We start from the raw sequence: 27,611 nt of genomic DNA, 5'->3' as shown, positions 1-27,611 counted from the left end.
CAGCATCATTTATAAAAGGAAAAATTGGACGCAACCTAAACAACCAACATCACAGAAGAGTTAGACAATAGGCTTTGGAGACAGAACACCCAGGTTAGAATCCAGATCCTGTTACTTATTTATCATTTATAACGTGTTATAACTTCAAAACAAAAAACATGGCCCCAGGCCAGGCCCAATGGCTCATGACTGTAATCCCAGTACTCTGGGAGGCTTGAGGGTAGATTACTTTGGGAGGCCTGAGGGTAGAGCCCAGCAGTTCAAGATCAGCCTGGGCAACATGGTGAAACACCAAGCATCAATAAAAAATACAAAAATTAGCCAGGCATCATGGCATGTGCCTGTGGTCCCAGCTACTCAGCAGGCTGAGGTGGGAGAGTCGCTTGAGTCCAGGAGGTCCAAGCTGCAGTGAGCCATGATTGCACAGCCTGGGCAAGAGAGTGAGACCCTGTCTCAAAAAAAAGATGGACCATAGACCTCCAGTGACTTTGGGAAATTATTTGGTAATATAATAATACTTTATTCATATATAAAGCTTAACAATATGAGCCAACAAAGAATGAAAAAGTAGACAAAAACAGTCTTGATGCAAGCAAAGTCAATGACAAAAATATGAGCACAAAAGTGCTTACAGGAGAGTCCATCAAGCTCTGAACTAAACCCATTTTTATTATTAAAAAACAAATACAAAAAAAAACCCTAAGCTTTGTTATTTTTACTCCAATTCACAGTATATTAGGCATAAATTAGGGGGAACATTGCTTCTAGAAGCAGTACAATGACAGCATCTTAAAATAGCAGAGTTCAATGCAGAAGTGGCAATTAAAATAACTAGAAAAACAAAATATAGGACTTAAAAATCAAATTAAGATGGAATCTTCTAGTTCAGGAATGGATAACTGTTCATTTCAATTAATACTGAAGACAATTGCCTCACAGAATAAATTATAATAAATTCATTTCTTAGACCCTGATGTTTAAAATATGTAAATAATGGCCAGTATCCAGTACTTTAAGAGAAAAAAACTAACCACCAAGAAATGATTAAGGCCGGGCGCGGTGGCTCAAGCCTGTAATCCCAGCACTTTGGGAGGCCAAGGTGGGTGGATCACGAGGTCAAGAGATCGAGACCATCCTGGTCAACATAGTGAAACCCCGTCTCTACTAAAAATACAAAACATTAGCTGGGCATGGTGGCGCGTGCCTGTAATCCCAGCAACTCAGGAGGCTGAGGCAGGAGAATTGCCTGAACCCAGGAGGCGGAGGTTGCGGTGAGCCGAGATCGTGCCATTGCACTCCAGCCTGGGTAACAAGAGTGAAACTCCGTCTCAAAAAAAAAAAAAAAGAAATGATTAAATGTTTAAATATTCTACCTAGAGATAAACATTTGTTGCCTCATAATTTTACTTACTGTAAATACTTCTTCAAGCTTATAAAAAATATTACTATATTAATTATAATTATACTATAAATAGTACAATTATACAATTATAGCTTAATTATACAAATACTTAAAATATTACAATAATTATATTAAATATTACTATAATTATATTTGTGCCAAGAATTTTTAAGATGCGCTTGTTCCTATCACTGAATGGAACCTGAATTTTTTCATAGAAAACTAGTCAAACACATTTTGTAGAATGTGTAGGCATTTCAGAGCCCATTTGGCCCTTACAGAAAGATGCTGATATCCAGCCCTAGAAGCAGAAAACATATGTCCTACAAAAACCTGTATGATGTGTTGTTTTCTATCACTGACTAGAACCTGTTTTTGACAAAAGCTCAAATTTCCAATTAGGATTCTGAAAATACCTTCTATATTTCACGTTCCATTTACATCCATTATTTATTCCTGCTAAAGCTTTCTTTAAAATATTCATCTTTTTTTAATGGAAGAAACTAATACAAATGGGCAAGTGATTTCAACAAACACTACCTATATATAAGAAATGAACTGCGCCGGGCGTGGTGGCTCAAGCCTGTAATCCCAGCACTTTGGGAGGCCGAGGCGGGTGGATCACAAGGTCAAGAGATCGAGACCATCCTGGTCAACATAGTGAAACCCCGTCTCTACTAAAAATACAAAAAATTAGCTAGGCATGGTGGCGCATGCCTGTAATCCCAGCTACTCAGGAGGCTGAGGCAGAATTGCCTGAACCCAGGAGGCGGAGGCTGCGGTGAGCCGAAATCGCGCCATTGCACTCCAGCCTGGGTAAGAAGAGTGAAACTCCGTCTCACAAAAAAAAAAAAAAAAAAAAAAAAAAGAAATGAATCATTGATTCCCACTTGGTACAGCACATTGTAGACTCCAAATGATACTTTTTAATGAAAGTTAAAATATTACCATTCTTTTTCTAACATTGGAAGACTAAAAAACTTATAGCTGCATATTATAAAGGTACTTTTATCTCACAACAATATTTAAGGTTAAAAAAAAAAAACCTTGGAGAAAAGATATCAAAATAAGGGTGTTGGGAGAACGTCACGTTGCCTTCCTTTACTAGTTCAAATCTTGATACAGGTCTACACTCCTTACCCAACATGCCTGGGACCATACAGGTCTTGGATGGAACGGAGAACTTTCCGTATTTTACAAAGGTAATACAGTGCATGAAAAATATATTGAGTATTACTCCAGCTTGACGTGGGGCAGCAAGCTATATTCAAACACATAAATATATCTACAGTGAAACATAGGAATACTCACACTAAATCAGCCTGTGCTAAACTCAAGGGGAGAAATGTTCAGTTTTCAGAGTTTTCAGATTTTAGAACTGGAAATAAGGAATTGTAACTAAGTATACACCAAAACATGGCTACCGCCTCCATTAAGGAAAGCAATTTTCCCCAAAAAGAAGCCACAAAATTAAAAATACTTTATCTTTCATGGAGACTGTAGACTTCATCTTTTGCTTATAATTAAAAGAATTTATATCACTGTATTCACTAATATGTTTTTGCTACTGTTGTTCTGACACAGGATCTCACTCTGTCCTAGGCTTACAATACAGTGGTGTAATCATGGCTCACTCCAGCCTCAACCTACCAGGCTCAAGTAATCCTCCCACCTCCTGAGTAGCTGGGACTACTGGCCTGGCCAATTTTTGTATTGTTTGTAGAGACAGACTTTTCTCATGTTGCCCAGGCTGGACTCGGCAATCTTCCCTCGTTGGTCTCCCAAAGTGCTGGGACTACAGGCATGAGTCACCAAGCCAGGCCTATTTTCACTAAATTTTGAACATCATTAGTCCACTAGAAAAGAGCCACAGAAGAATACCAAAACTCAAACTGATTTTTTTAGCCACTTAAGAGGCTAACAATTCAACTTAGAAAAAGGAAATAGTAGAAAAAGGAAGAACTGGAAAATCCGTAAGTCTTGATCAGAGGTTTTGTTTTGTTTTGTTTTGTTTTGTTTTGAGATGGACTCTCACTCTGTTGCTCAGGCTCCAGTGCAGTGGCACAATCTTGGCTCACTGCAACCCCCACCTGCTGGGTTCTAGCGACTCTCCTGCCTTAGCCTCCTGAGTAGCTGGGATTATAGGCATGAGCCATAATCAGAGTTTTAATGAATTCCAGGGCTTCTAGATTAACAGCACCAGCATTCTGGCTTAACTTTAGACATCACAAACTCAGCTAATGGTTCAATATTCTCTTCTCCAAAAGCAACATGGACCATATTTAAGGAAAATACCTAACAATCCAACAGCAATATAACTGAAGCAGGTTTTTGTAATCCCTACATTTTAGCTATTTATGCAAAATGTATATACAAAATTATATAAACTACTAGCTATATAGAACTGCAAAACTTAAGAGGTAAATTTTTTCTAGAAACAGTTCTTTTAAACTGTGGTAAAATAGGTATAATAAAATTTACAGTTCAACCACATTTAAGTATACAATTCAGTGGGATTCATTATATTTACAATGCTGTGCATCCGTCACCACTATCTGTTGCCAAAACTTTTCCAGCACCTTAAACAGAAACTCTAACCATTCAGCAATAACGCCTACCCACCACAACCCCTGATAATCTTTAGTCTACTTTGTCTCTATGAAATTGCCTATTCTTGACATTTCATGAAAGTGGAATCATTTAATAATTGTCCGTTGATGCCTGACCTATTTCACTTATCATATTGTCAAGGTCCATCCATGTTGTAGCATGTATCAGAACTTCATTCCTTTTTCTGGCTGAATAGTATTCCACTGTGTATATTATATACCATATTTTGTTTATCCATTCAAACCGTGCTGGACAATTGGGTTGTTACGACTTTTTGGCTACAATGAACATTGCTTTGCTATCTGTTTAAGCCCCTGTCTTTAATTTTTTTTAGTACATACCTAGGAAAGGAACTGTTGTCATATGCTAATTCTATGTTTAGGTTTTTGAAGAATCACCAAACTGTTAGAAACCGAGTTTTTTTCTTTAATAACTTTTTTCTGAGATAGGGTCTTGCAATGTTGCCCGGTGTGGATTCAAACACCTGGGCTCAAGTGATTCTCCTGCCTCAGCCTCCAGAAAAGCTGGGACTATAGGCACAAGCCACCATGCCCAGATTTAAATAATTTTTAAAAAATATTTTCTTAGGTACAATTTTAAACATAATACATAAAAAATATTATACCATCAGCTTCACAGAAGTTATCTGAAGAATCATCATGCTTGGTCCACTGAAGAACAGCCTTCTGTGTTTCCTCACTTCAAACAAAGAAAATAAATAACATTATTATTTTTAAGTTAATATGTGACATAAAGAAACATGAAATACTGCTGAAAAATATATTCAAACCTCAGAGATTCATCCACTGCTCCAAGTCGTTCAGCTTGTTCACATTCTTCAATGAGATTGTTGGCTTCTTCAGAATACTAAAATGAAAAAGGGAATAAATAGAATATAACTTACTGCATTTTAAAATCTTTTTTAAAATTTAGAAGTTATCTGAACGTCTTTTTTTTTTTTTTTTTTTTTTTGAGATGCAGTCTCGCTCTGGCACCCAGGCTGGAGTACAGTAGTGTGATCTCAACTCACTCCAACCTCTGCCCCCAGGGTTCAAGTGATTCTCCTGCCTCAGCCTCCCGAGTAGCTGGGACTACAGACATGCACCACTATGCCCAGCTAATTTTTGTATTTTCAGTAAACATGGGGTTTTGCCATGTTGGCCAGGAGGGGAGGGGAGGGGAAGGGGGGAGGGGAAGAGAGGAGAGGGGAGGGGAAGGGGGAAGAGAGAAGGGGGAAGGGAGAGTGGGGAGAGGGGAGAGGGGAGAGGGGAAAGGAGAGAAGAAAGGAAAGAGGAAAGGAAAGGGGAAAGGAGAGGGAAAAGGAAGGGGAAGGGGAAGGAAGGAAGGAACGAATGAACAACCTGATCTGCAAACCAGGAAGAGTACCCTCAACAGGAACCAAATTGGCTGGTACCTTGATCTTAGACTTCCCAGTCTCCAGAACCGTGAGAAATAAATGTTTGCTGTTTAAGCCACCATATGATACCGCTATAGCAATCTGGAGTGACTAAAACAAGTAGTACCAAATTATAATCCAAAGTGTACAATAAATACTCTTGAGTCCATAACGATACTAATGATTGAATAAGTAAGTAAATGGGGGAAGAAGACATAAATTTCCCATACTGGAGAATTCCAAATAATTTCTTTAAATACTCTGTCCTCAGGGAGATGGAGAATAACTCCACACTCCTTAGGTGTAAACTGTGCACACTGACTTCCTTCCAAAGAACACAGTATGGAAAAAGTAAAAACAGTAAATCGACAGTGGAGAAACTTGACAAAAACGACCTCAGCCAGGTGATCAAGGTTAGCATTACCAGGGATAAGTCATGGTGCCAGTGACGTGATGAAAATGGCACTTTAATCTGTGTGGTCTTCCTCCTTGAAGCCCATAATCCCAGTCTAGTTGTAAGAAAAACATTAGACAAATCCCTACTGAGGAACGGTCTATAAAATACACCTGACTAGTACTACTCAAAAACACCTTAACAGAAACAAAGACTAGGAAATGGTTACAGCTAAGAGAAGCCTAAGACGTAATTACTAAATATAACGTAGTATATGGGGTGGGTATATTTCTAGAACAGAAAAAGAATATTAGGTAAAAATTAAAGAAATCTGGCCCAGTGTGGAGGCTCATGCATGTAATCCCAGCATTTTGGGAGGCTAAGGCAGGAGAATCCCTTGAGGTCAGGAGTTTGAGAACAAACACCCTGTGCAACATGGCAAGATGCCATCTCTATAAAAAAATTTTTTTTAATTATCTAGGCATGGAGGCATGTGCCTATAGTCTCAGCTACTCAGAAAGCTGAAGGGAAACACTTTAGCCCCAGAGTTCAAGGTTACAGTGAGTTATGATCACGCCACTGCCCTCCAGCCTAGACAACACAGCCAGCTCTTGTCCATTACCAAAAAAAAAGGCCAGGCACAGTGGCTGATGCCTATAATCCCAGCACTTTGGGAGGCCAAGGCAGGCAGATCACAAGGTCAGGAGTTCAAGACCAGCCTGACGAACACGGTGAAACCCCATCTCTACTAAAAACACAAAAATTAGCTAGCCATGGTGGTGGGCACCTGTAATTCCAGCTACTCAGGAATCTAAGGCAGGAGAATCGCTTGAACCCAGGAGGCAGAGGTTGCACTGAGCTGAGACCACGCCATTGCACTCCAGCCTGGGTGACAGAGCAAGACTCTGTCTCTCAAAAAAAAAAAAAAAAAACTAAAGGAATCTGAATAAAGTATGGACTTTCACATACATTTCTTTTCCTCTGTTTTTATTTATCTTTGATATTTTCTATGATAAAATTTTAAACAGGCCAGGCACAGTGGCTTATGCCTATAAACCCAGCACTTTGGGAGGCTGAGGCAGGCAGATCACCTGAGGTAATTCAATATCAGCTTGGCCAATATGGTGAAACCCCGCCTCTACTAAAATACAAAAATTAGTCAGGCATTGTGGTGGGTGTCTGTAATCCCAGCTACTCGGGAGATTGAGACAGGAGAATCGCTATAACCTGGAGGCGGAAGTTGCAGTGAGACGAGATCGCACCACTGCACTCCAGCTTGGGCAACAGAGCGAGACTCTGTCAAAAAATAAATAAATAAAATAAAATAAAATAAAATGTTAAACAAAAACAAACATAAAGAAAAAAATTAAAAAAGAAAGAAAGAAAGAAAGCCATTCAGTATAAATACCTCTCAATGGGTTTCACCATTGGAAGCCGATAAATGTGACAGTAGGTACAAGGGAAACAGGTTTTTCAAGTTTTCATTAAGATATTAGACACATCAATAGGTTTACATACATACCTTGTAGCTTGCAGATTTAATTCCAACAGGAACTTCATCCTGAAAAATAAAAGATGTTTTTAGATGGCATTCATTCCATCTTCTTACAACGTCTCTTAAATTTCTATTATATGAGAAAAATTCCTAAAACAAATTACTGAAGTTGGATTTTTTAACAGAATAGTTAGGTGGTATTCATATGGTTTCTTAAAAGTAAATAAAAATTCAAGAACAAATTATTCTATGGATTGCTGAGCATATATTATGTATATTACAGCAAGGACATGTAAAAATAGTCTTTTAGGCATTATTCCTTTTGATGTTCAAATTGTCCCATACTTGGCCACTAGGAGATCCACTGAGTGCTGACTGGATATTAATCTGTGTCCTTTTGATATTACTCCAGTGGTCCTTAGTAGAATTTTTTTGTTTTCTGTGATGGCAAGATATTCCAGGTTCTTGTAATCAACCATATCTTCAGGAGCCCTAGTTCTTTTCAGAGGAAACTGGTACCAGTTTTTAGTCATACTGGCCACTTACTGAACTATAGGAACTATCTACCTATCCTCAAAGGAATGCTGGGAGTAGTCAATTATGTATCAGAACTCTATAAATAGACACTATTCCAATGCCAGGTATATTCCTGAAATAGATTACGCCTGCCTAAAAGGAAGGACCCACACAGACCATTACTTTACTGTGTCAATGCATATTCGTTTTCTATGGCTGGACACTTAGATGATTTCTAGTTTTTTTACATGCCAAATATATGGATTAATTTCAGCACAACTGACATCTTTGCAATATTCAGTACTGCTTTACAGTCATCTTTGAACATCTGTCCATTTCTGTTATTAGGTGGCATTCCTAATAGAATTAGTAGGTCAAAGAGTACAGACTTTGAAATTTTTCTGTTAAATTGATCTCCAAAAAGACTTAACCACTAGAGTAGTTTATTGGCCAATGCATATTGGGTATTGCTATTTTTCTCATATTGGCCAATTAATAATGGAGGTGAAAGAACCTTGTCGTGGCCAGGTTCAGTGGCTCATACCTGTAATCCCAGCACTTTGGGAGGCTGAGGCGGGTGGATCACGAGGTCGGAAGTTCAAGACTAGCCTGGCCAAGATGGTGAAACCCCGTCTCTACTAAAAATATTAAAAAAAAAAAAAAAAAAAATTAGCTGGGAATGGTGGTGGGCACCTGTAATCCCAGCTACTTGGGAGGCTGAGGCAGGAAACTGCTTGAACCCAGGAAGTGGCGGTTGCAGTGAGCCAAGATCACACCACTGCCCTCCAGTCTGCATGACAGAGCAAGACTCCACCTCAAAAAAAAAAAAAAAACCTTGACTTGATTAATTGTAAAGTGAAGACATGAATGGCCTTTCAGCTTATAAAGGGATTCCATCCTCTATAGGCAGACCATCTGCTTTATTCAAATTTTCTCTGGAATCAGGGTATAAAATGAGGTATATGGTTTTTAAAGAGCCAAGTATGAGGAAGAGAACTTCAACCTTTATTATTATTTTTTTTCATCGCCTACTGGGTCACAGAGGATCACCTGAACTGAGTTTATAAATGAGCTAAATAAGGAAATCAAAGTGTTGACAAAAAGGAAACTGGTCTTTGTTTCTTGTTTAACCCAAAAAGGTATCAACAAAACAGCAGCAGGGCATCTGAAGTAGTGAGTTTACTCTGTTTAACCTTGTACATCTATTAGATTAAGAAAGACCTGTTCACTGTTCTAGATGTGATAATGGCACTATGGTCATGAAATAATGTCCTTTCTTTTAGATGTACACTGAAGTGTATAATAGTGAAATGGCACGGTATCAGTAATGTGCAATACAAATGCTAGGTATGAAAGCTGATTTAGGCTAAAGCAAGTATTCCAAGGTTCCTGAAATGACCTTTAATCAATCTTTGGTTCCAACACACCACCCTGTGAGGAACTATTAGAACTGAGCCCAGGCTTGCCCTAAGAGGAATGTAATTGGTACATGCCCTCACTGTCACCTGAAGCGGGGCTTCTCTCAATCTCCTTTCTCTTTTCTCCCTTCCCCTCTGTTCTCACAGTGTGTATAATTTCAGTCCATCTCTATTTTGGGGCTATCACACTTGTACTGAAATGATTAATTAGCATTTATCTCCCCTACTAAACCAAAAGCTCAGGGGCAGAGCTCTGTATGCCTGGCCTTCCTATGATCTTTTAAAGAAAAAGCTTTTCTCCATCATAATACCAGTTCAAGAAAAAAAACAAGTATTGCTGGCAGGCGCAGTGGCTTACGCCTGTAATCCCAGCACTTTGGGATGCCGAGGCGTGTGGATCACCTGAGCTCAGGAGTTCGAAACCACACTGGGCAACATGGTGAAACTTTGTCTCCACCAAAAGTACACAAAATCAGCTGGGCATGATGATGTGCGCCTGTAGTCCACATGTAGTCCCAGATATTCAGGAGGCTGAGGTGGGAAGATATCTTGAGCCCAGGAGGCAAAGGTTGCAGTGAACCACTGCACTCCAGCCTGGGCAACAAAGCGAGATCCTGCCTCAAAAACAAACAAACAAAAAACACACACAAAAAACCCCAAAGTATTGGCATGAAAGGCATTCTGCCTTTCAGTTCTTCCCAGCTCTGCAGAAGCTAAAATAACTAGATCCTGACTTCACCTGATTCTTTAATAGCACTTCTATACATTCAAATCAAATAATAAATATCTCTTTAACATTTCTCAAATGCTAAAATTGGTTGTTTTCTCTAGGATTCACAGTGAAATACATCTCATTCGTCTGTCAACTGACAAAATCAATAAACTATTATATTATGAAACAGGATTTTCAGGGTTTCTACTCCCTCCAATCTTCTTTTCCAAATGGCATCCTTTAGTTCTACACTTCATCAACAATAATCAGAAATAATTGCTATTTCAGGATGAGATTTGACTTTGCAATCACTGTATTTATATTTTCTAATATCAATAAAAAGCCCATTTAATGAACAAGTATAATTAAATGCCTTTATTAAGCATCTACCATATTTTAGCATTTTTACTAATTCATATAAATAGGATGTAAATTTCCACAACTAATTTTTTTCTACTACTAAATTATAAATGCAAAACTTAGAATACAAAATGTTTGCATTGTTAATATCACTTTAATGATACGCTCAAGCTTTAATAATAGTAACAAAGTGTTTCACAAATTAATTCTTTTAATTTTCAGTAAGTTGTGTCTATATGAGGATTAATGCAACAAAAAACATGCTTCTCATTTTCATGGTAAAATGCCCATAAATAAGCCGGGCACAGTGGCTCACGCCGGTAACCCTAACACTTTGGGAGGCTGAGGTGGGTGGATCACCTGAGGTCAGGAGTTCAAGACCAGCCTGGCCAACGTGGTGAAATTCCATCTTCAAAAAAAATTAAAAACCATTTAAAATTTTTAAAATTTTTAAAAATGCCCATAAATAGTATTTGATATTGGCCTTAATTCAACATGCTAGGTAAGTCTGTTAAACAATATTTACATATATAAAATTTAAAAAACCCAAAACCACAATAGCACTTCGCATCTATCAGAATGACAATTAATCAAAAAAAAAATAGAAAATAACATTATTGTCAAGAATGTGAAGAAACTGGAACTCTTATGCATTGCTAATAGGAATGTAAAATGGTACAGCCACTGTTGAAGACAGTATGGCAGATCCTCAGAAAACACAAACAGAATTAACATAAGATCCAGCAACTCCACTTCTAAGTAGATAGCCCAAAAAACTAAAGTAGGGACTCAAACAAATATTTGTGTAACCACATTCACAGTAGCATTATTCACAACAGCCCAAAAATAGAAATAACCCAAAAGTCCATCAGCAGGTGAATGTATAAACAAAATATGGTATAGGCATACAGTAGAATATTATTCAGCCTTAAAAAAAATAGAATTGATAAATGCTACAACATAAACGGTATGCTAAGTGAAATAAACCATCCAAAAAAGGACAAATACTGTATTATTCCCCTAACATGAAGCACTAGAACAATTAAATTTGGAAAGAAAGAAACCCGAATGGTGGCTGCCAGGGCCTGGGAGGAGGGAGAAATTAAGACTTATAAACAGGAACAGTTTACAGTTTCAGGTTGGGAAGATAAAAAGTTCTAGACATAGATGGTGGCAATGGTTGGATAATAAGATGAACACACTTAATACCACTGAACTGTATACATAAAAATTGTTCAAATGGTCAATTTTATGTTATGTATATTTTACCACAATTTTAAAAGTGAAACAAAAAGATATACTTTGTTTGTTTTTGGAAGACAGAGTTTTGCTCTGTCACCCAGGCTGGAGTACAGTGGTGTGATCTTGGTTCACTGAAACCTCCACCTCCCAGGTTCAAGCAATACTCCTTCCTCAGCCTCCCCAGTAGCTGGGACTACAGGGGCATAACACCACAACCAGTTAACTTTTTTTTTTGTATTTTAGTAGAGACAGGGTGTCAGCGTGTTGGCCAGGCTGGTCTCAAACTCCTGAGCCAAGGCAATCCATCCGCCTCGGCCTCTCAAAGTGCTGGGATTACAGGCATAAGCCATTGCAACTGGCCAAAAAGACGTACTTTTAGGCCGGGCGCGGTGGCTCAAGCCTGTAATCCCAGCACTTTGGGAGGCCGAGGCGGGTGGATCACAAGGTCGAGAGATCGAGACCATCCTGGTCAACGTGGTGAAACCCCGTCTCTACTAAAAATACAAAAAATTAGCTGGGCATAGTGGCGCATGCCTGTAATCCCAGCTACTCAGGAGGCTGAGGCAGGAGAATTGCTTGAACCCAGGAGGCAGAGGTTGCGGTGAGCCGAGATCGTGCCATTGCACTCCAGCCTGGGTAACAAGAGCGAAACTCCGTCTCAAAAAAAAAAAAAAAAAAGATGTACTTTTAAAGGAAATAAATGATCATTCAAAAATATTTTTTAAACTCTGTTTTCACATAGAATACTTCAAATTTTAATGGTCCAAAAAATACCTAAGTAAAACCAGGTGTTTTGTCCACTCATACCCCAGGAAATCCAAGGCAAAAATACACCTGAAAAAAGCAGGGGTATTTCATTTATATTTTGATTAATTTCATTTTATTATGCTATATACAAAACTAGGTTCGGAAAAGATGTTAAGAAGAAAAATAAATATCAAGTCAAAAGAACTACTATCAATCTACTTAATAAGTCAAAGAATTATATTAACCACAAAATTTTAATCCTATTATTATGAAGGCAGTATAATTCAAAGTAGGTTTTATAAGTTTAGGTTTTTAATGTGTGAATATTGAATGTTATATTTAAACTAAGGACTGCACAATTATTTTAGTTATATTGGCCCCCTTTAAAAAGTTGTAATGGGCCGGGGATAGTGGCACAGACCCAACACTCTGGGAGGCTAAAGCAGGTGGATTGCTGGAGCCCAGAAGTTCAAGACCAACCTGGGCAACATGGAAAAATCTCATCTGTTTTTTCAAAAAATAAAAAGTTCTTAAAATAAATAAATAAAACAAAATGTTCTAATGGGTGAAAAAGGATGTAACAGTTTTTAAATGTATACATGGTTCTTACAGATTGACATGGTTTGACAGCACAGTCCCTTCTTCCACACTGGCTGATGTCATTCCAGAAAGGACACGGCCTCTTCAGGTTTACCTATAAAATGATAATAGAAAAAGGGCTATAAAAATCAGAATCCCAAGATAATAATTGACAGTTACAAATTATGGTGCTATAATTTGGTCATGTTATCAGCTGCAAATATATTATTTCTTCTACCTATCTGTTGCCAGGTTCCAAAAATAGTATAAATGTGAGGCTAGTATAAGTACATTGGTAGACCTGGTTAGAAAGACACAGACTGGGCCAGGCGCAGTGGCTTATGCCTATAATCCTAGCACTTTGGGAGGCCAAGGTGGATGGATCACCTGAGGTTAGGAGTTCGAGACCAGCCTGGCCAACATGGCAAAACCTCGTCTCCACTAAAAATACAAAAATTAGCCGAGTATGGTAGCAGGTGCCTGTAATCCCAGCTACTTGGGAGGCCGAGGCAAGAGAACTGCCTGAACCCAGGAAACAGAAGTTGTAGTGAGCTGAGATCACACCACTGCACTACAGCCTGGGTGACAGAGACTCTGTCTACCAAAAAAAAAAAAAAAAGACACAGACTGCCAAACAGATGGCAACTAGGAGCCAAAGTAGCTCGACTCCTATTCTTTTCAAACAAGAAAGAGTTAACAGGTAGAGAATAGACAATTTTAAACTCTGATTACAACCAAATACTCCAATGATCAGGTTTTCTAAACTCTTCTAGTAAATATCTCAAGATACAATAGCACAAGTGATTTGTTAAAACAATATAGGTCAAAATAAAGTCATGATTCTACTAAAAAACATTTAATTATTTTAATTAATTGGAGCCAACCTGATGTTTTAGAAAATTATGATTTCACAATCTTGATAAGAATATATAATAATTTCTGTCCTAACTTCAATTTAACCAATGAGGTTCTAACTTTAGAGTGTAAAATTCAGTTATTAAAATTATCCAATGGATGGTTTCAGAATCACATGGTACACTCTTATGAGCTGAATTTTCTTTTTTTTTTTTTTTTAAGACAGAATTTCGCTCTTGTTACCCAGGCTGGAGTGCAATGGCACGATCTCGGCTCACCGCAACCTCCGCCTCCCGGGTTCAGGCAATTCTCCTGCCTCAGCCTCCTGAGTAGCTGGGATTACAGGCACGCGCCACCATGCTCAGCTAATTTTTTGTATTTTTAGTAGAGATGGGGTTTCACAATGTTGACTGGGATGGTCTCAATCTCTTGACCTTGTGATCCACCCACCTCGGCCTCCCAAAGTGCTGGGATTACAGGCTTGAGCCACCGCGCCCGGCCTGAACTGAATTTTCTTAATAAAGCCTATATCAATTTTAAATAATAACCACAATTTTGAAGCTCAGTAATTCTTAAGAAAATGTAACTATCCACTTAAACTTTATTCTTATATAAAAAGTTAAAATTAAAAATACCTTGTAATATCTAAAGTAGTCGCTTTCAAGAAGTTTTTGTAGTCTTGGGAAAAGCCTGTAGTTATTAAATCTATCAATGGTTTCAACATCACAGGTACAATCATCCAAGTAACCACTAACCTGTTACAAAGAAAATGAAATATTAAATGGAAATGTCCTAGATGCAACAGGATTATTCTTCCTCACATGGTTGTTATGAAACAGCCCCTATTCAACCAATCCTTATCCTCCCTCTTCCCTCATAATTTCTTGAGATGGGGTATGACAATAATCTAGTAATATTGCTGCTCTTGCTATATACCAAGAGGAATACAATGAATACTTCTGTAGGGTGTGCAGAGCTCATGACACATGTGTTCACATGCAAGCACACGCACACACACATACACACAGACTGGTTCCCTGGCAATCATTTATTTTGTAACTCTGCCCTCCAGGCCAAAGTTGACCTGACTAAGGGTAGGCATCTAACTCAAACCCAGTCATGATCGCCTCTCCGGGAACCTAGAATTGAGACTAAGAAGAAGAGATGTCTCCTGCGGCTAGACCAGTAAACGAATACTCCATAATTTGAACTGAGGAGCACAGGAGCCAGTTGGCAGAGAGAGTAAAGGTTTTAAAAGATACACAAAGCTTGATTGTCCTTGGAATTCTCGGGTTGGGGGAGGGGGTAGGAAAAGATACACAAAGAAGCAGAGGTAGGAGATAGAGAGAGAGTATATGCTACTTGGAGACCTGAGGGGTTTCCAGCTCCCACTTTCACTGTCTTTCCTGAAGCACAGCTGCATTTGCATCCTTAGTTTTCAGTAAGGATCTAACAACCCTGAAGTATTGGGCTATAACAATTTCCTAAAGGTTTGGAATGGTGCTTAGAAATTACTTATCATTACTAACATTGAAACAGCAAACTGACCTCAAATCAATCCTGATCTTCACAGTTTTAAAGCTAATATCCTAATGATATTTACTAAATCAAGCTATTAAATACACATATCCTAGGACACAATGGTAATGATAATAAATATTGTCAGTTATGAAACCAGATTTTTCTTTTTTTCACCAGTGTTCCTTGCCAAATTAAACTAAAATTATTAGATGTTTATTTGGGCTAGAAAAACACCTAACAGAATTAATTAAAGATTGCTTTAAGAAACAAATATATCATGATTCCAAAAACAAAAACAAACAAAACAACCTAGAAAAAAATTTTAAATATAGCATGCTGCAGAAAAGAGATCTTTATCATACTTTAGTCTAGATAATTGCATTTTAAATTACTTTGGATTATATTTTAGAAAGATCTATTGCCTAGAAATAAATAATTTTAAAATCTACTGATATGGAAGCAAATAAATAATATTCTATTGAAATACTGAATTAAGATTCAGTATTTTAGAATACCATAAAATCCTAAACTTTCTTTTAATTTGAGAATACAGCAAAACAGTAATGGAAATTTTTCACCTAAAAGAAATAAGAATACATTGGATGATAACAGCAATATTCAAGAGAAACTTTTTACTGCTTTTCCTACTCTTATTTGTTTTGGACTAATTCAGTTTCTAGAAATCTCATCTACACATTTTGCCATGTAATAACTATTTTCATTTCATATGCAAATTTGTCCTTTTTCCTACCAAAAATTCTCTGAATACACAAAAATCTCAGAGTCCTAATTTTGGATACCAACAACACAAAGTACTTTTTAAGTTAAAAGATTTGATTTTTCAAACTTTCTCTGGAACCTTAAGAGCAGAACTTCTAGGGACAAAAAAAATAGCTGTTTCTCCCCTTTGATACAAATTATTATACAAAGAATGACAGACACAGAGACTGCAAAGGCCAAAGGGATATCTGCAAAGTAGACACATTAAGTTACAAAAAGAAACACATGAAAAACTTGAGAGCAAATTTCAAGCCATCCATTACCGCCCCCACACCAGGAATTCATTTTTAAGGTAAAAATATATCTTCAAGACTCAGCTCAGTATTACCTTTTTCAGGAAGCTGTCCTTCTGCTGCTCCCAGGACATACCTCACAGCAGTAAATTTATCTATTTTGCTCCTGCTCACTAGGATATAAAATCCTTGAGAGAAAAAGTATATACTTCCAGAAAGCACACTAATTATTGATGCTCAATAATTATTTGTGGCCTGTAATCCCAGCACTCTGGAGGCCAAGGCAGGAGGATAACTTGAGGTTAGCAGTTGGAGACCAGCCTCACCAACACAGCGAAACCCCATCTCTACCAAAAATACAAAAATTAGCCAGGCATGGTGGCCTGCGCCTGTAGTCTCAGCTACTAGGGCGGCTGAAGCAGGAGAATCACTTGAACCCTTTGCAAAGGTTGCAGGGAGTCGAGATTGTACCACTGCACTGCACTCCAGCCTCCGCGACAAAGTGAGATCCTGCCACTAAAAAATTATTATTGTTATTATTCGTGGAAGAGGTGGGTGAATGAATGAATGTTGTCTTTTGTCACTAATCACTGGAGACCAGCATCACACTGTCTCATTAAACATATCTGGCACCATGTCACCTATGGTGTGCTCAGTGCCCCCGAGTACACAAGCACAGGAGGCAGAAACACACACACAGCAAGTAAAGCAAGCAGCAAAGGTAAACGACCTTTTGTATACAACATTCTTCCTATCTCTATCCTAAGTACAAAGGAAGCTCTAAGAAGCCCCAAACCAGCAAGTAATGCAAATATCCTCAGGAGCAGAGGTGGCATACAGCCAAGAGACTTCAAAGGGAAAGAAGGCAGGATAAATGGTAGATTTTAAAATGTTTGGCCCCTTCCTGAAATATGGAGTAGGAGGTATTCTCAACAACAGGCATCAGGGCAGGAGATGCAATGGATGAAGACAGCTCAGTAAAGGAAAGACAGGAAGATTCTCGGAAATCCATGCCATCTTACAGCTCAGATAAGCCTGCCAACCTGATCCCTGGGAGGGAGTCTGGCGAAGACGGTGGCAGGACCAGTTCTAGAAACTAGAGAACAAAGGATGTTACTAGAAGAGAGTCTCAGCCAGGCACAGTGGCTCATGCCTGTAATCCCAGCGCTCGGGAGGCCAAAGTGGGCAGATTTCTCGAGCCCAGGAATTCCAGACCAGCCTGGACAACATGGCAAAACCCTGTCTCTACTAAAAATACAAAAAAAATTATCCAGGCATGGTGGCATATGCCTGCAGTCCCAGTTGCCTAGGAGGCTGAGGTGGGAGGATGGCTTGAGCCTGGGAAGCGAAGGCTAAGGTGAGCCGAGATTGTACCACTGCACCCCAGCCTGGGCAATGGGAGTGAGATCCTGTCTCAAAAAAAAGGATTGAGCCTCAGGAAAGGACTAATGTGAAATACAGTTAATAGACACAGAACAGGATCCTGGAAACAAAGCAAAATCCTATCACCTCAACTAAGACCAAAGACAGGTGCCAACCTGTAACAAGGAGGACTGGATGCTGTTTCAGAATGTGCTAAGGCTGCATAAATAACGACTACGTGGAACAATTAGGTAAGGGAGAAAGTCACCACCACGCTATATCCCAAAGTGAAATAGAACTCTGACCTCCCATAGGAATCTGAATTTTTTTAATGTTTTTTAAAGGTTAGTGTCCTAACGTTTGAGGTTCACTGCTCTAATGCTCTAAGCTTTTGGTAGAGGGCCAATCTAATAAGCAGCAATAAGAAGGCCCTATTTAAGGGATGGTAAATAGGAGGACCAAGGTAGGCCTCACCAATAACATGGACCACTCTAAAATTTTACCCTTTTGGTCAGGCATGGTGGCTCACACCTGTAATCCCAGCACTTTGAGAGGCAAAGGTGTGAGGATTGCTTGAGCCCAGGAGTTCGAGACTAGCGTGGGCAACACAGTGAGGCCCCGTCTCTACAAAAATAAAATAAAATAATTAGTGAAGCATTATGGTGCATGTCTGTAGTTCCAGCCAAGTAGGAGGCTAAGGTGGGAGAATGGCTTGAGCCAGGGAGGTCGAGGCTGCAGGGAGCCATAATCATGCCAATGTACTCCAGCCTGGATACAGAGTAAGACACTGCCTCAAAAAAATAAATAAATAAATAAAATACTAGTCTGTTAAGAGGTAGAGAGCCTTGGAAGGCTTTCTGTTATAACCTCCCAAGCCAAACAGCAAGTCCCTCCATTTACATCCCTCAAGGAATAGGTAGTGTGTACCAATAGTTAGCATGCATGTTCTAACATCAGGCCTCCTTAGGTTTGAATCCCATCTTTGCCAGTCATTACTTTTTCACTTTACCCAGGTTATTTAACCTCTCTGGGCCTTGGTTTCTCATCTTAAGAGAAAACAGTAATAGTTTTCATCTCAAAGATTTCATACCAAGGTAAATAATACTAAGTAAATTGTCAGTACATGTTAATCATCATTATTACCCTACTTCTGCTTAAATGCTTCCAATGAAAGGGAAGCACGTTATTCCCCAAAGCAGCACATGGCATTTTCAAAATGAATAAGAAAAACGCAGCCAAATATGCAGCTAACATGTCCCAAAAGTTTGACAAATGTAGCTCCAATGGAACAAAGAACTAGATAATCAACAGTTAGCTATGGAGCGAGCCTCAATTACTTTCTCCGATGACTCTTTGATTTGACCAAACGCAAAAGGCAGGATAAAGAAAATTAGTTTGTGCTGCTTGTTCACTATTCTCATGTTAGAAGTATCCTTTAATTTGCAATGAGTCAAAAAAAAAAAAAAAAAAAAACACTTTCTAAAGTTTTCTTGTGTACTCATATATTCTAGTCTTACCATACATTATCATTTTTCCACTCAAAGCACTATAAGAGTATATTCCTTGGCCAGGTGCGGTGGCTGAGGCCTGTAATCCCAGCACTTTGGGAGGCCTATGCCGGCGGATTACAAAGTCAAGAGATGGAGACCATCCTGGCTAACACAGTGAAACCTCATCTCTACTAAAAATACAAAAAAATTAGCAGAGTGTGGTGGCATGTGCCTGTAGTCCAAGCTACTTGGGAGGCTAGGCAGGAGAATTGCTTGAGCCTGGGAGTGGAAGGTTGCAATGAGTGAGATCGTGCCACTGCACTCCCAGACTGGCCGACAGAGCAAGATTCTACCTCCAAAAAAAAAAAAAGAATTAATTCCTCATATACTTTTTTTTTCTTTTTTGAGATGGAGTTTCACTCTTGTTTCCCAGGCTGGAGTGCAATGGCGCGATCTCGGCTCACTACCATCTTTTTTATAAAATACCTTTTAAACATGCTCAAAGTGTGAATTAGGAAAGAGAAATAAAAGGTATCCAAATAAAAAATAAAGAAGTGGCTGGGCGAGGTGGCTCCCGCCTATAATCCCAGCACTCTGGGAGGCCAAGGTGGGTGGATCACCTGAGGTCAGGAGTTTGAGACCAGCCTGACCAGCATGGAGAAACCCTGTCTCTACTGAAAATATAAAAATTAGCCGGGCGTGATGGCATATACCTGTAATCTCAGCTACTCAGGAGGCTGAGGCAGAAGAATCACTTGAACCCAGGAGGCGGAGGTTTCAGTTAACCGAGATCATGCCATTGCACTCCAGCCTGGGCAACAAGAGCGAGCTCCATCTCAAAAAATAAATAAATAAATAGAAATAGAAATAGAAGTAAAATTGCAGACGACGTGATCTTATATACAGAAAATCCTAAAGACTCCACCAGAAAACCATTAAACTAATAAATCCAATAAAATTGCAAGATACCAAATCAACTTACAAAAATCAATTGTGTTTTTATATACTAACAATGAACTATCCAAAAAAACTAAGAAAGTTATATTTACAATAGAATCAAAAAGAGCAAAATACTTAGGAATACATTTAACAAGGAGAGGAAGGATTAGTGTGCTGAAAACTAAAGGACAATGATAAAAAACTGAAGATTACACAAACAAATGAAAAGATACCCCATGTTCATAAATTAGAATAATTAATATTGTTAAAATGTCCATGCCAGCCAAAGTGTCCTACAGATTCAATGCAATTTCTATCAAAACTCCAATGGCATTTTTCACAAAAATAGAAAAAAATAATTGTAAAATTTGTATGGAACTGCAAAACACCCCAAGTAGCTAAAGCAATTTTGCAAGAAGAACAAATCTGGAAGCAGCATACTTTGTAATTTCAAATTGTATCACAAAGCTACGGTATCACAACAGTGTTGTATCAGCATAGAAACACATACATAGATCAACAGAAAACAACAGGTAGCCCAGAAATAAACCCACACGTATCTGGCCAACTAATCTTTGACAAAGACACCAAGACCACACAATGGGAAAAGACAGTCTCATCAATAAATGGTGGTGGGAAAACTAGATATCCATGTGCAAAAAAAATGAAGCTGGATCTTTATCTTTCAGCATACACAAAAACCAACTCAAAGCTGATTAAAGACTTAAATATAAGATCTGAAACAGCAAGACTTTGAGAAGAAAACATAGGAGAACAGCTCCATGACATTAGTCTTGGTAATGATTTTTTATGTGACACCAAAAACACCAGCAACAAAAGCAAAAATAAGTAAGTGGGACTACATGCAACTAAAATGTTTCTATGCAACAAAGAAACAAGCAACAAAATGAAAAGACAACCTACAGAATGGGAGAAAATATTTGCAGACCATCTGTCTGACAAGATGTTAATATCCAAAATATAAAAGGCACTCATACAACTCAACAACAACAACAAAAAAATAACCCAATTAAAAAATGAGCAAGAGCCGGGCATGGTGGCTCATGCCTATAATCCCAGCACCTTGGGAGGCCAAGGCACACAGATCACCTGAGGTCAGGAATTCGAAACCAGCCTGGCCAAAAGAGCAAGGCGGTGGGCACCTGTAGTCCCAGCTACTTGGGAGGCTGAGGCAGAAGAATCGCTTGAACCCAGGAGGCAAAGGTTTTAGTGAGCAGAGATCAGGCCAGTGCACTCCAATCTGGAGTGAGACTCCGTCTCAAAAAAAAAAAAAAAAAAAAAGGTCAAGGACCTTATATATCAAAACATTATATGGTACACACCTTAAATATATACAATTTTTATGTGTCAATTATACCTCAATAACGGTGGAGGGAGATACATAAATAAATCTATGTGCTCGAAGTGTGCTTTATTTGGCAAAGAACTTTAGGTGTATTTAATTTTATCGGGTTTTATGACTATAAAAAGGAGCATGAAAAGTACTCATCTGTTGACAGAAGCACACTGGGCCAAGTCTGTCAATGGAAGCAGAGAAATACCAAAGATTCCACACCAGGTGGTAGGCACCATTCTAAGGACATAGAATGCTACAGGTCACTTTGGCTTTAAAGTCTTAGTCTCGCTAAAACTTTTAAATTATTGTCAAATGACTGGTAACCATCAGGAAAATATTTCTTCCACACAGTTTATTCAAAAAGCCTGGAATGCAGCACACACTGAGAGTCAGTGGACACCTCTCCAGTAAAACCTGTTTCAAAGATCCCTCTGACTAAGTTTTAATCCCAGGCTTCTTTCCACCCACCACTCAACATATTAGCAAGTGTCTCTCCCATGGTCCAGCCACTAGTGCTAACACCTTAAACCATCGTTTCAACTGGCCTAACAATACACTTGACAGGTTAAATCTGCTAAATGCACTCCAAACTAAAAAAGATCCATTTTTGGAGTGTTTATTTTAGACTCTTAGCTACTCTCCCCTTTCATTAGCCTGACAAGAGATTTACCACACTCAAATAAGCTATCCTGAGTGTTACCAGCACTAGACATTAAGATTGATAAAATATTGTGAGCAAATAAGAGTTTACCAACTTATTTCTAATTAATTTAAATGAAAAAGATGTCCACAGTGCCTCCATATTTGGGCTTCAATATTTATTCTGAGGTTATTTCTTTAAAATACATCCTGGTATGCCATTAATTGGAACTAAAGTTCTGTTACATTCATTCTCTCTAATGGTATTTAATGGGGTAATAATTGTCAGAAAGAAATAAGAAACTGTGAAAGGTCTTTATTTGCTTCAAGCCCATACCTATTACTACAAAAACTATTTTGATTTAAGGAAAGGGTAGGTCCTGATTTTGGAGATGTTTATGTGAACTATACATGTGTTAAAACTTCACAAACAGGCTGGGCACAGTAGCTCACACCTGTAATCCCAGAACTTTGGGAGGCTGAGGCGGGTAGATCACCTGAGGTGAGGAGTTCAAGAAGAGCCTGGCTAACAGTGAAACCCTGTCTCCAATAAAAAAAAAAAAAATTAGCCAGGCATAGTGGCATGCACCTGTAATCCCAGCTACCCGAGAGGCTGAGGCAGGAGAATCCCTTGAATCCGGGAGGCAGAGGTTGCAGTGAGCCAAGATCACACCATTGCACTCCACTCCAGCACTCCAGCTTGGGCAACAGAATGAAACTCCATTTCAAAAAAAAAAAAAAAAAAAAAAACTTCACAGACATTTAGACATTTTGGATCACAGGGGAAAAAAAATTCATAGATTTATTCTCCCAAAAGTGGAGGAAAGCCAATTTCCTATGAAAAAAAATTAAAAATAAAAAATGTTTAAAGTATATGTAAGGATTGTATATACAACCTTACATGATACACATATATAATAACCTCATATAAGGTTGTATACACAATTCTTACATGAGGTTACATATACAGATTTACAAGTCTAAGGCGATTAATCACTCATTTTTAGCAACTAACACTTAAGCACTATTATTAAAGGAACTTACAACATACAGTGAAAATGGTTTTAGTAGGATCTGATGTCAACTAACAGGCATATGTAGCAACTGACCGAATACAAAGACTCAGTTGGAGCTATCAACCAATTTGAAAGATCAGTTCCGGAAAACATGCAAATGGCTTGCTAAGCAGAATAATATAAAACATATATTCCTGCTGGCATAGTGCTTGCATCTTATAATTTCCCTAGGACTTGTTGAGCACCAGTTATTTACCAGGCTCACTACTTGGAAGTGTCAGATCTTTTTTTTTTAATTCATTTTTTGATCTCCCGTAAATTGTTAACAGTAGGTTTCAACATACGCTTGTTGAATTTAATCAGATTTCTTGTAGACCTCTATATATTTTAAATCAATGACTTTCTAAGGTCACTGCTCTGGCTCAAATCAGAGCTGACATTCTGTGAACTGAACCCTACTATAAGCCAGGCACCCTGCAACGGGGGATGATGGGTGGGGATGTGGTAACCGAAGGCAGATGTGGTAAGAAGGACAGGCAACAGGAAGAAAAGATAAAACTATTAACAAAGTAACAGAACTGTGCAGCTCACTGGATACTGTAAACAGAACTAGAGAAGACTTTAACTTGTATTTCCAAACATTACGTGAAAATTTAGTTTTTGACTTAGTTTCTAGCAGTATTTCCTGACTTGTTTTTTAAGTGCTTAGGATCCGTACCTCCCATGAATTCCCAATGAACATTATTCACTAAACTGTAAACTCTTCAAGGCAGGGATAATGCCATAGTTATTTCTGTATCGCAAACACTGGTCAATGTGCAGAGTGGTTACGTCTGTTGAATGAATGATTTGCACCATTTATCTCCCCTTTTCTTTCTCCATTTTTTTTCTTTTCCCTCTCACGCTGTTTTTCTGTGTGTATCTGTCTATAAGCTTGCCTCTATTTTTCTCTGCCGCCTCTCCTCCCTTCTCCCCTCATCCTCATCCCTTCCATTACTGGCCATATTGTTTCATTTACTGAACTGGAATTGATAGTCTCTGTTCTTAGTTTATTTAAGTAGACCATTTTTTGATCTTTTTTTTTTTTTTAATTTTTGCTTAGGCTCCCACAAATCATGAGATAAGTAGACCATTCAAAATTTCTAAATTTCTGTTAAAACTGTTTTTTTAACTATATGATCCTCAATTTATTATTATTATTATTATTTTGAGGCAGACTCTCGCTCTGTCAACCCACGCTAGAGTGCAGTGGTGTAATCATGGCTCACTGCCTCGATCTCTAGATAGTGGGCTGGGAAAGGCAGACCCACCCTGAATCTGGGTGAGCACAATCTAATCAGTTGCCAGCATGGCTAGAATATAAGCAGGCAGAAAAATGTGAAAAGAGAGACTGGCCTAGCCTCCCAGCCTACATCTTTCTCCCATGCTGGATGCTTCCTGCCCTCAAATACTGGACTCCAAGTTCTTCAGTTTAGGAGGCCCTCCTTGCTCCTCAGCCTGCAGATAGCCCATTGTGGGACCTTGTGATCGTGTAAATCAAACTTAATAAACGCCCCTTTATATATTCCTTTAGTTCTGTACCTCTAGAGAACCCAGACTAATACAGACAGGATCACCAGGCTAGTCTCGAACTCCTGGGCTCAAGCCACGCTCCCACCTCAGCCTCCCAAGTAGCTGAGACCACAGGTGCACACCATCACACCCAGATGGTTCACTATGTTGCCCATGCTGGTCTTGAACTCCTGGACTCAAGAGCTACTACGACCTCAACCTCCCAAAGTGCTGGGATTACAGGCTGGAGCTACCACACCCAGCCCAATTTACCATTTTTCAAGGTTGACTCTGAAAAGGAACACAGATATCTTCCCCTGTTCTAAGAGAAAAAGAAAGGGGCTTAACAAAATTTTATGTTAAGAAAGCATTTGAATCTGCCGATACTGTGAAAGAGGAAAAAAGTTTAATCGCCAGTTAAAAGAAAAAATAAATATAAAGAATTTAAAGTTCTCCAATTTTAAGCAGAACTCCAAAAAGGTTATTAAGGGAAAAAAAGTAAAAGTTGAAGAGTTCAACATGTACTTTTTTATTCCACTATCCAAATCTCCAGAATGTAATTGAAAATGTTACACTGCACATCTTTCTGTACCGAATATTTTATTTTAAGGTCATTTACTTCTATGTGATATTTTAAATGTTTAATCTCTATGTTACATTATATCAGAAGAAAAAATTACCCTTTTTCCTTTTAGGTACTTGACTGTGTGTCGTTTGTAATCATTGAGGGTAAAGAAGTTCTCAATGTCTTCTTTGTGAAGCAGTAATTTTCTTTCAACTTCCCTTAGTTTCCTAGATAACACTCCCAAATCACTAAGCAAAACAACAAAATCCAAGAATGTAAAGCAGTGAAAGAAAACCGTTTCATATTTAAACGCATCTTTCCTTTGACATGGTATCTTGCTCCTAACACATAAAATGTTATTTCTGATAATAAATTAATAATTAGGAATAACATGGATGCCTACCCCTTAATTTTGTATAAAAAGTAATTTTTATCAACAGAGTCAATCAAAAGGTGGCTTTGACAAGAGTAATCACATTGAAATACCAGATACTGAGGATAATGTAAACTGGAAGTTTCCCTGAATTTTTTGCTCAAGGAACCACATCTCTTACAGAAAGAAAACAACATAATCCGCCTGTAATCAAACTTGTGCTTTGAAGAATAAGGACCATTCTCCCAATTCATACCAGCTTAATGAGTGTCAGGATCAGAGAATCTCATTACGTTCGAAAAAAAGAGCACACAGGGCCAGAAACCAAAGACATCAGGTAGTTGGGTTTATACAGAAAAACCACACGCAGCCATTCTTCCGCCTAACATCGAGATCAAACGTCTTAGTCAAAAAGGCTGGCGAAATGCACGCAGCACAGGCACTGGGTACACAAGTTCCTGGTCAAGTTTGAAGTTAGTTAGAAAGATCTAGGTTCTGTGAAACCAGCAAATACTGGCTGTGCGCTGTGTATACACTGTGCACACTCTCCCCGGGCAGAGCTCAACGAAGATGCATAAATCCACTCAACCGCGTGCACCCACAGCCCTCTCCTGGTCCCAGGCACCCGAGGGCGCGCCGAAGTCCAGGCTGCCGCGGGGGCCCGGTCCACGCCAAGCCAGGCGAGCTGAAGACAGTCCCGGCCACCAGGCAGCAGCACCGGAGTCTTTTTCTCGGCGGGAAGAGACGCAAAGACGCACCCCCCGCCGCTCCCCTGCCTGGGCGTGCGGGACACAGCGTGCCGCGGAGGGCGCCGGGACCCGCAGCACCAAAGCGCGCATTGCTCACCTGGCAGAAGCACCTCTGCGCCGCGGTCTCTGGGGGCTGTTGCTCGCCGTGGCCGGAGCCGAGCAGCCACAGGGCGCCCAGGAGGCCAATCAGGAATCCCCAGCCGCGGCCCATAGCCGCTCCGGCAGCCGCTCGTCGCTTCACGCCTGGGAGTCCGCACGCTCGGCCGCAGGCCGTGCGCCCTCAGATGAAGCCCGCGCGGGCCGGCCCCGGCGGCGCCCCACCTCCGGGCCGCCTCCCAGGCCCGCCTCGGCCCTCCCGCCTCTCAGCGGTCGCCACCTCGCGACCCAGCCTGCGGACGTGCCGCGGCGCCCGCGCCGGCCGCCCGGGGCCTCGGACCGGTTCCTTCTCGGTGCAGGAGGCTGACGCACCGCCCCGCTGCCCGGCTCGGCCCCGCCCGGCCCGCTGCGCCCGCGCCCGGCCTCCTGACGCCCCCCGCCTGGAGCTGCGATCCGCGCGCACAACCCCAGACCCCGTGCAGGAGTGGAGGGTCTTTCCAGCTCCCAGAGCGAGAGCGAAAGCCGGAGGGGCCTGTGTTTTCCTGCGGGGCCCCGCCCCATCCCGCTCACTCCCGGCCAATCCGTCCGTATCTCAAGGCAAGGAAATCAAATCATACGAATTACGTGTCCGCCGTGTTCATGGAAGAGTCTTAAAGCTGAAAGGTATATTAGAGAGCATCTAGACCTGGGCAGCATATGTCATTTACATTTTCAGTAGCCACATCGAAATTGTAAAAATAACAGGTACATTTTATTTTTTATTTTAAAAAATTTTTTTAACCCCGTATGTGCAAAATACTATTTCAAAATATAATCAATATTCAAGGTATTCGTAAGATATTTGACTTTTTTGTCTTTGAAATCCAGTGTGTATTTGACGCGAACAAGACCTGTTTCATAGTCAAATGTGGCTGCTAGTCCCCACTGTATTGGACAGCGGGGGTGGAAGCCACCCTCTCTAATAGGAGCAAACAGGCCCAGTTCAGAAGTGAGATGACATGAGCAAGGATTTGGAGCTGGGTAGTGATAGAGCCACGTCCTCTAATCCCGAGTCCTGGTCTTTTAACATTCAGCCTTGGTACTTGTCTATCCAATTTTCTTTCTTTCTTTCTTTTTTCTTTTTTTCCAGATAGGGTCTACCGGGGTCACCCAGGCTGGCCTGCAATGATGCGATCACGGCTCACTGCAGCCTTGAACTCCAGAGCTCAAGTGAT

General features: G+C 39.7%; 1 protein-coding gene across 2 annotated transcripts in view; it reads right to left on the bottom strand.

The window, feature by feature from the left end:
* The window catches only part of ERO1A (endoplasmic reticulum oxidoreductase 1 alpha), a 51,975-nt gene extending 25,455 nt beyond the window's left edge, over window positions 1-26,520 (bottom strand). For both annotated transcript variants that reach the window (XM_003930585.4, XM_074393929.1), the window contains exons 1-6: window positions 26,399-26,520; window positions 14,362-14,481; window positions 12,903-12,986; window positions 7,325-7,363; window positions 4,803-4,879; window positions 4,638-4,711 (exon numbers count right to left, since the gene is read on the bottom strand). In XM_003930585.4, the coding sequence (XP_003930634.2) occupies window positions 4,638-4,711; window positions 4,803-4,879; window positions 7,325-7,363; window positions 12,903-12,986; window positions 14,362-14,481; window positions 26,399-26,512 (508 nt within the window). In that variant the 5' untranslated portion in view covers window positions 26,513-26,520. The remainder of the gene's footprint in view (window positions 1-4,637; window positions 4,712-4,802; window positions 4,880-7,324; window positions 7,364-12,902; window positions 12,987-14,361; window positions 14,482-26,398) is intronic.
* Between the last annotated feature and the right edge of the window lie 1,091 nt (window positions 26,521-27,611).

Source organism: Saimiri boliviensis, chromosome 2, assembly GCF_048565385.1.
Source record: "Saimiri boliviensis isolate mSaiBol1 chromosome 2, mSaiBol1.pri, whole genome shotgun sequence".
NCBI classification, from domain to species: domain Eukaryota; kingdom Metazoa; phylum Chordata; class Mammalia; order Primates; family Cebidae; genus Saimiri; species Saimiri boliviensis.
This window is presented reverse-complemented; position numbering and strand designations above follow the sequence as displayed.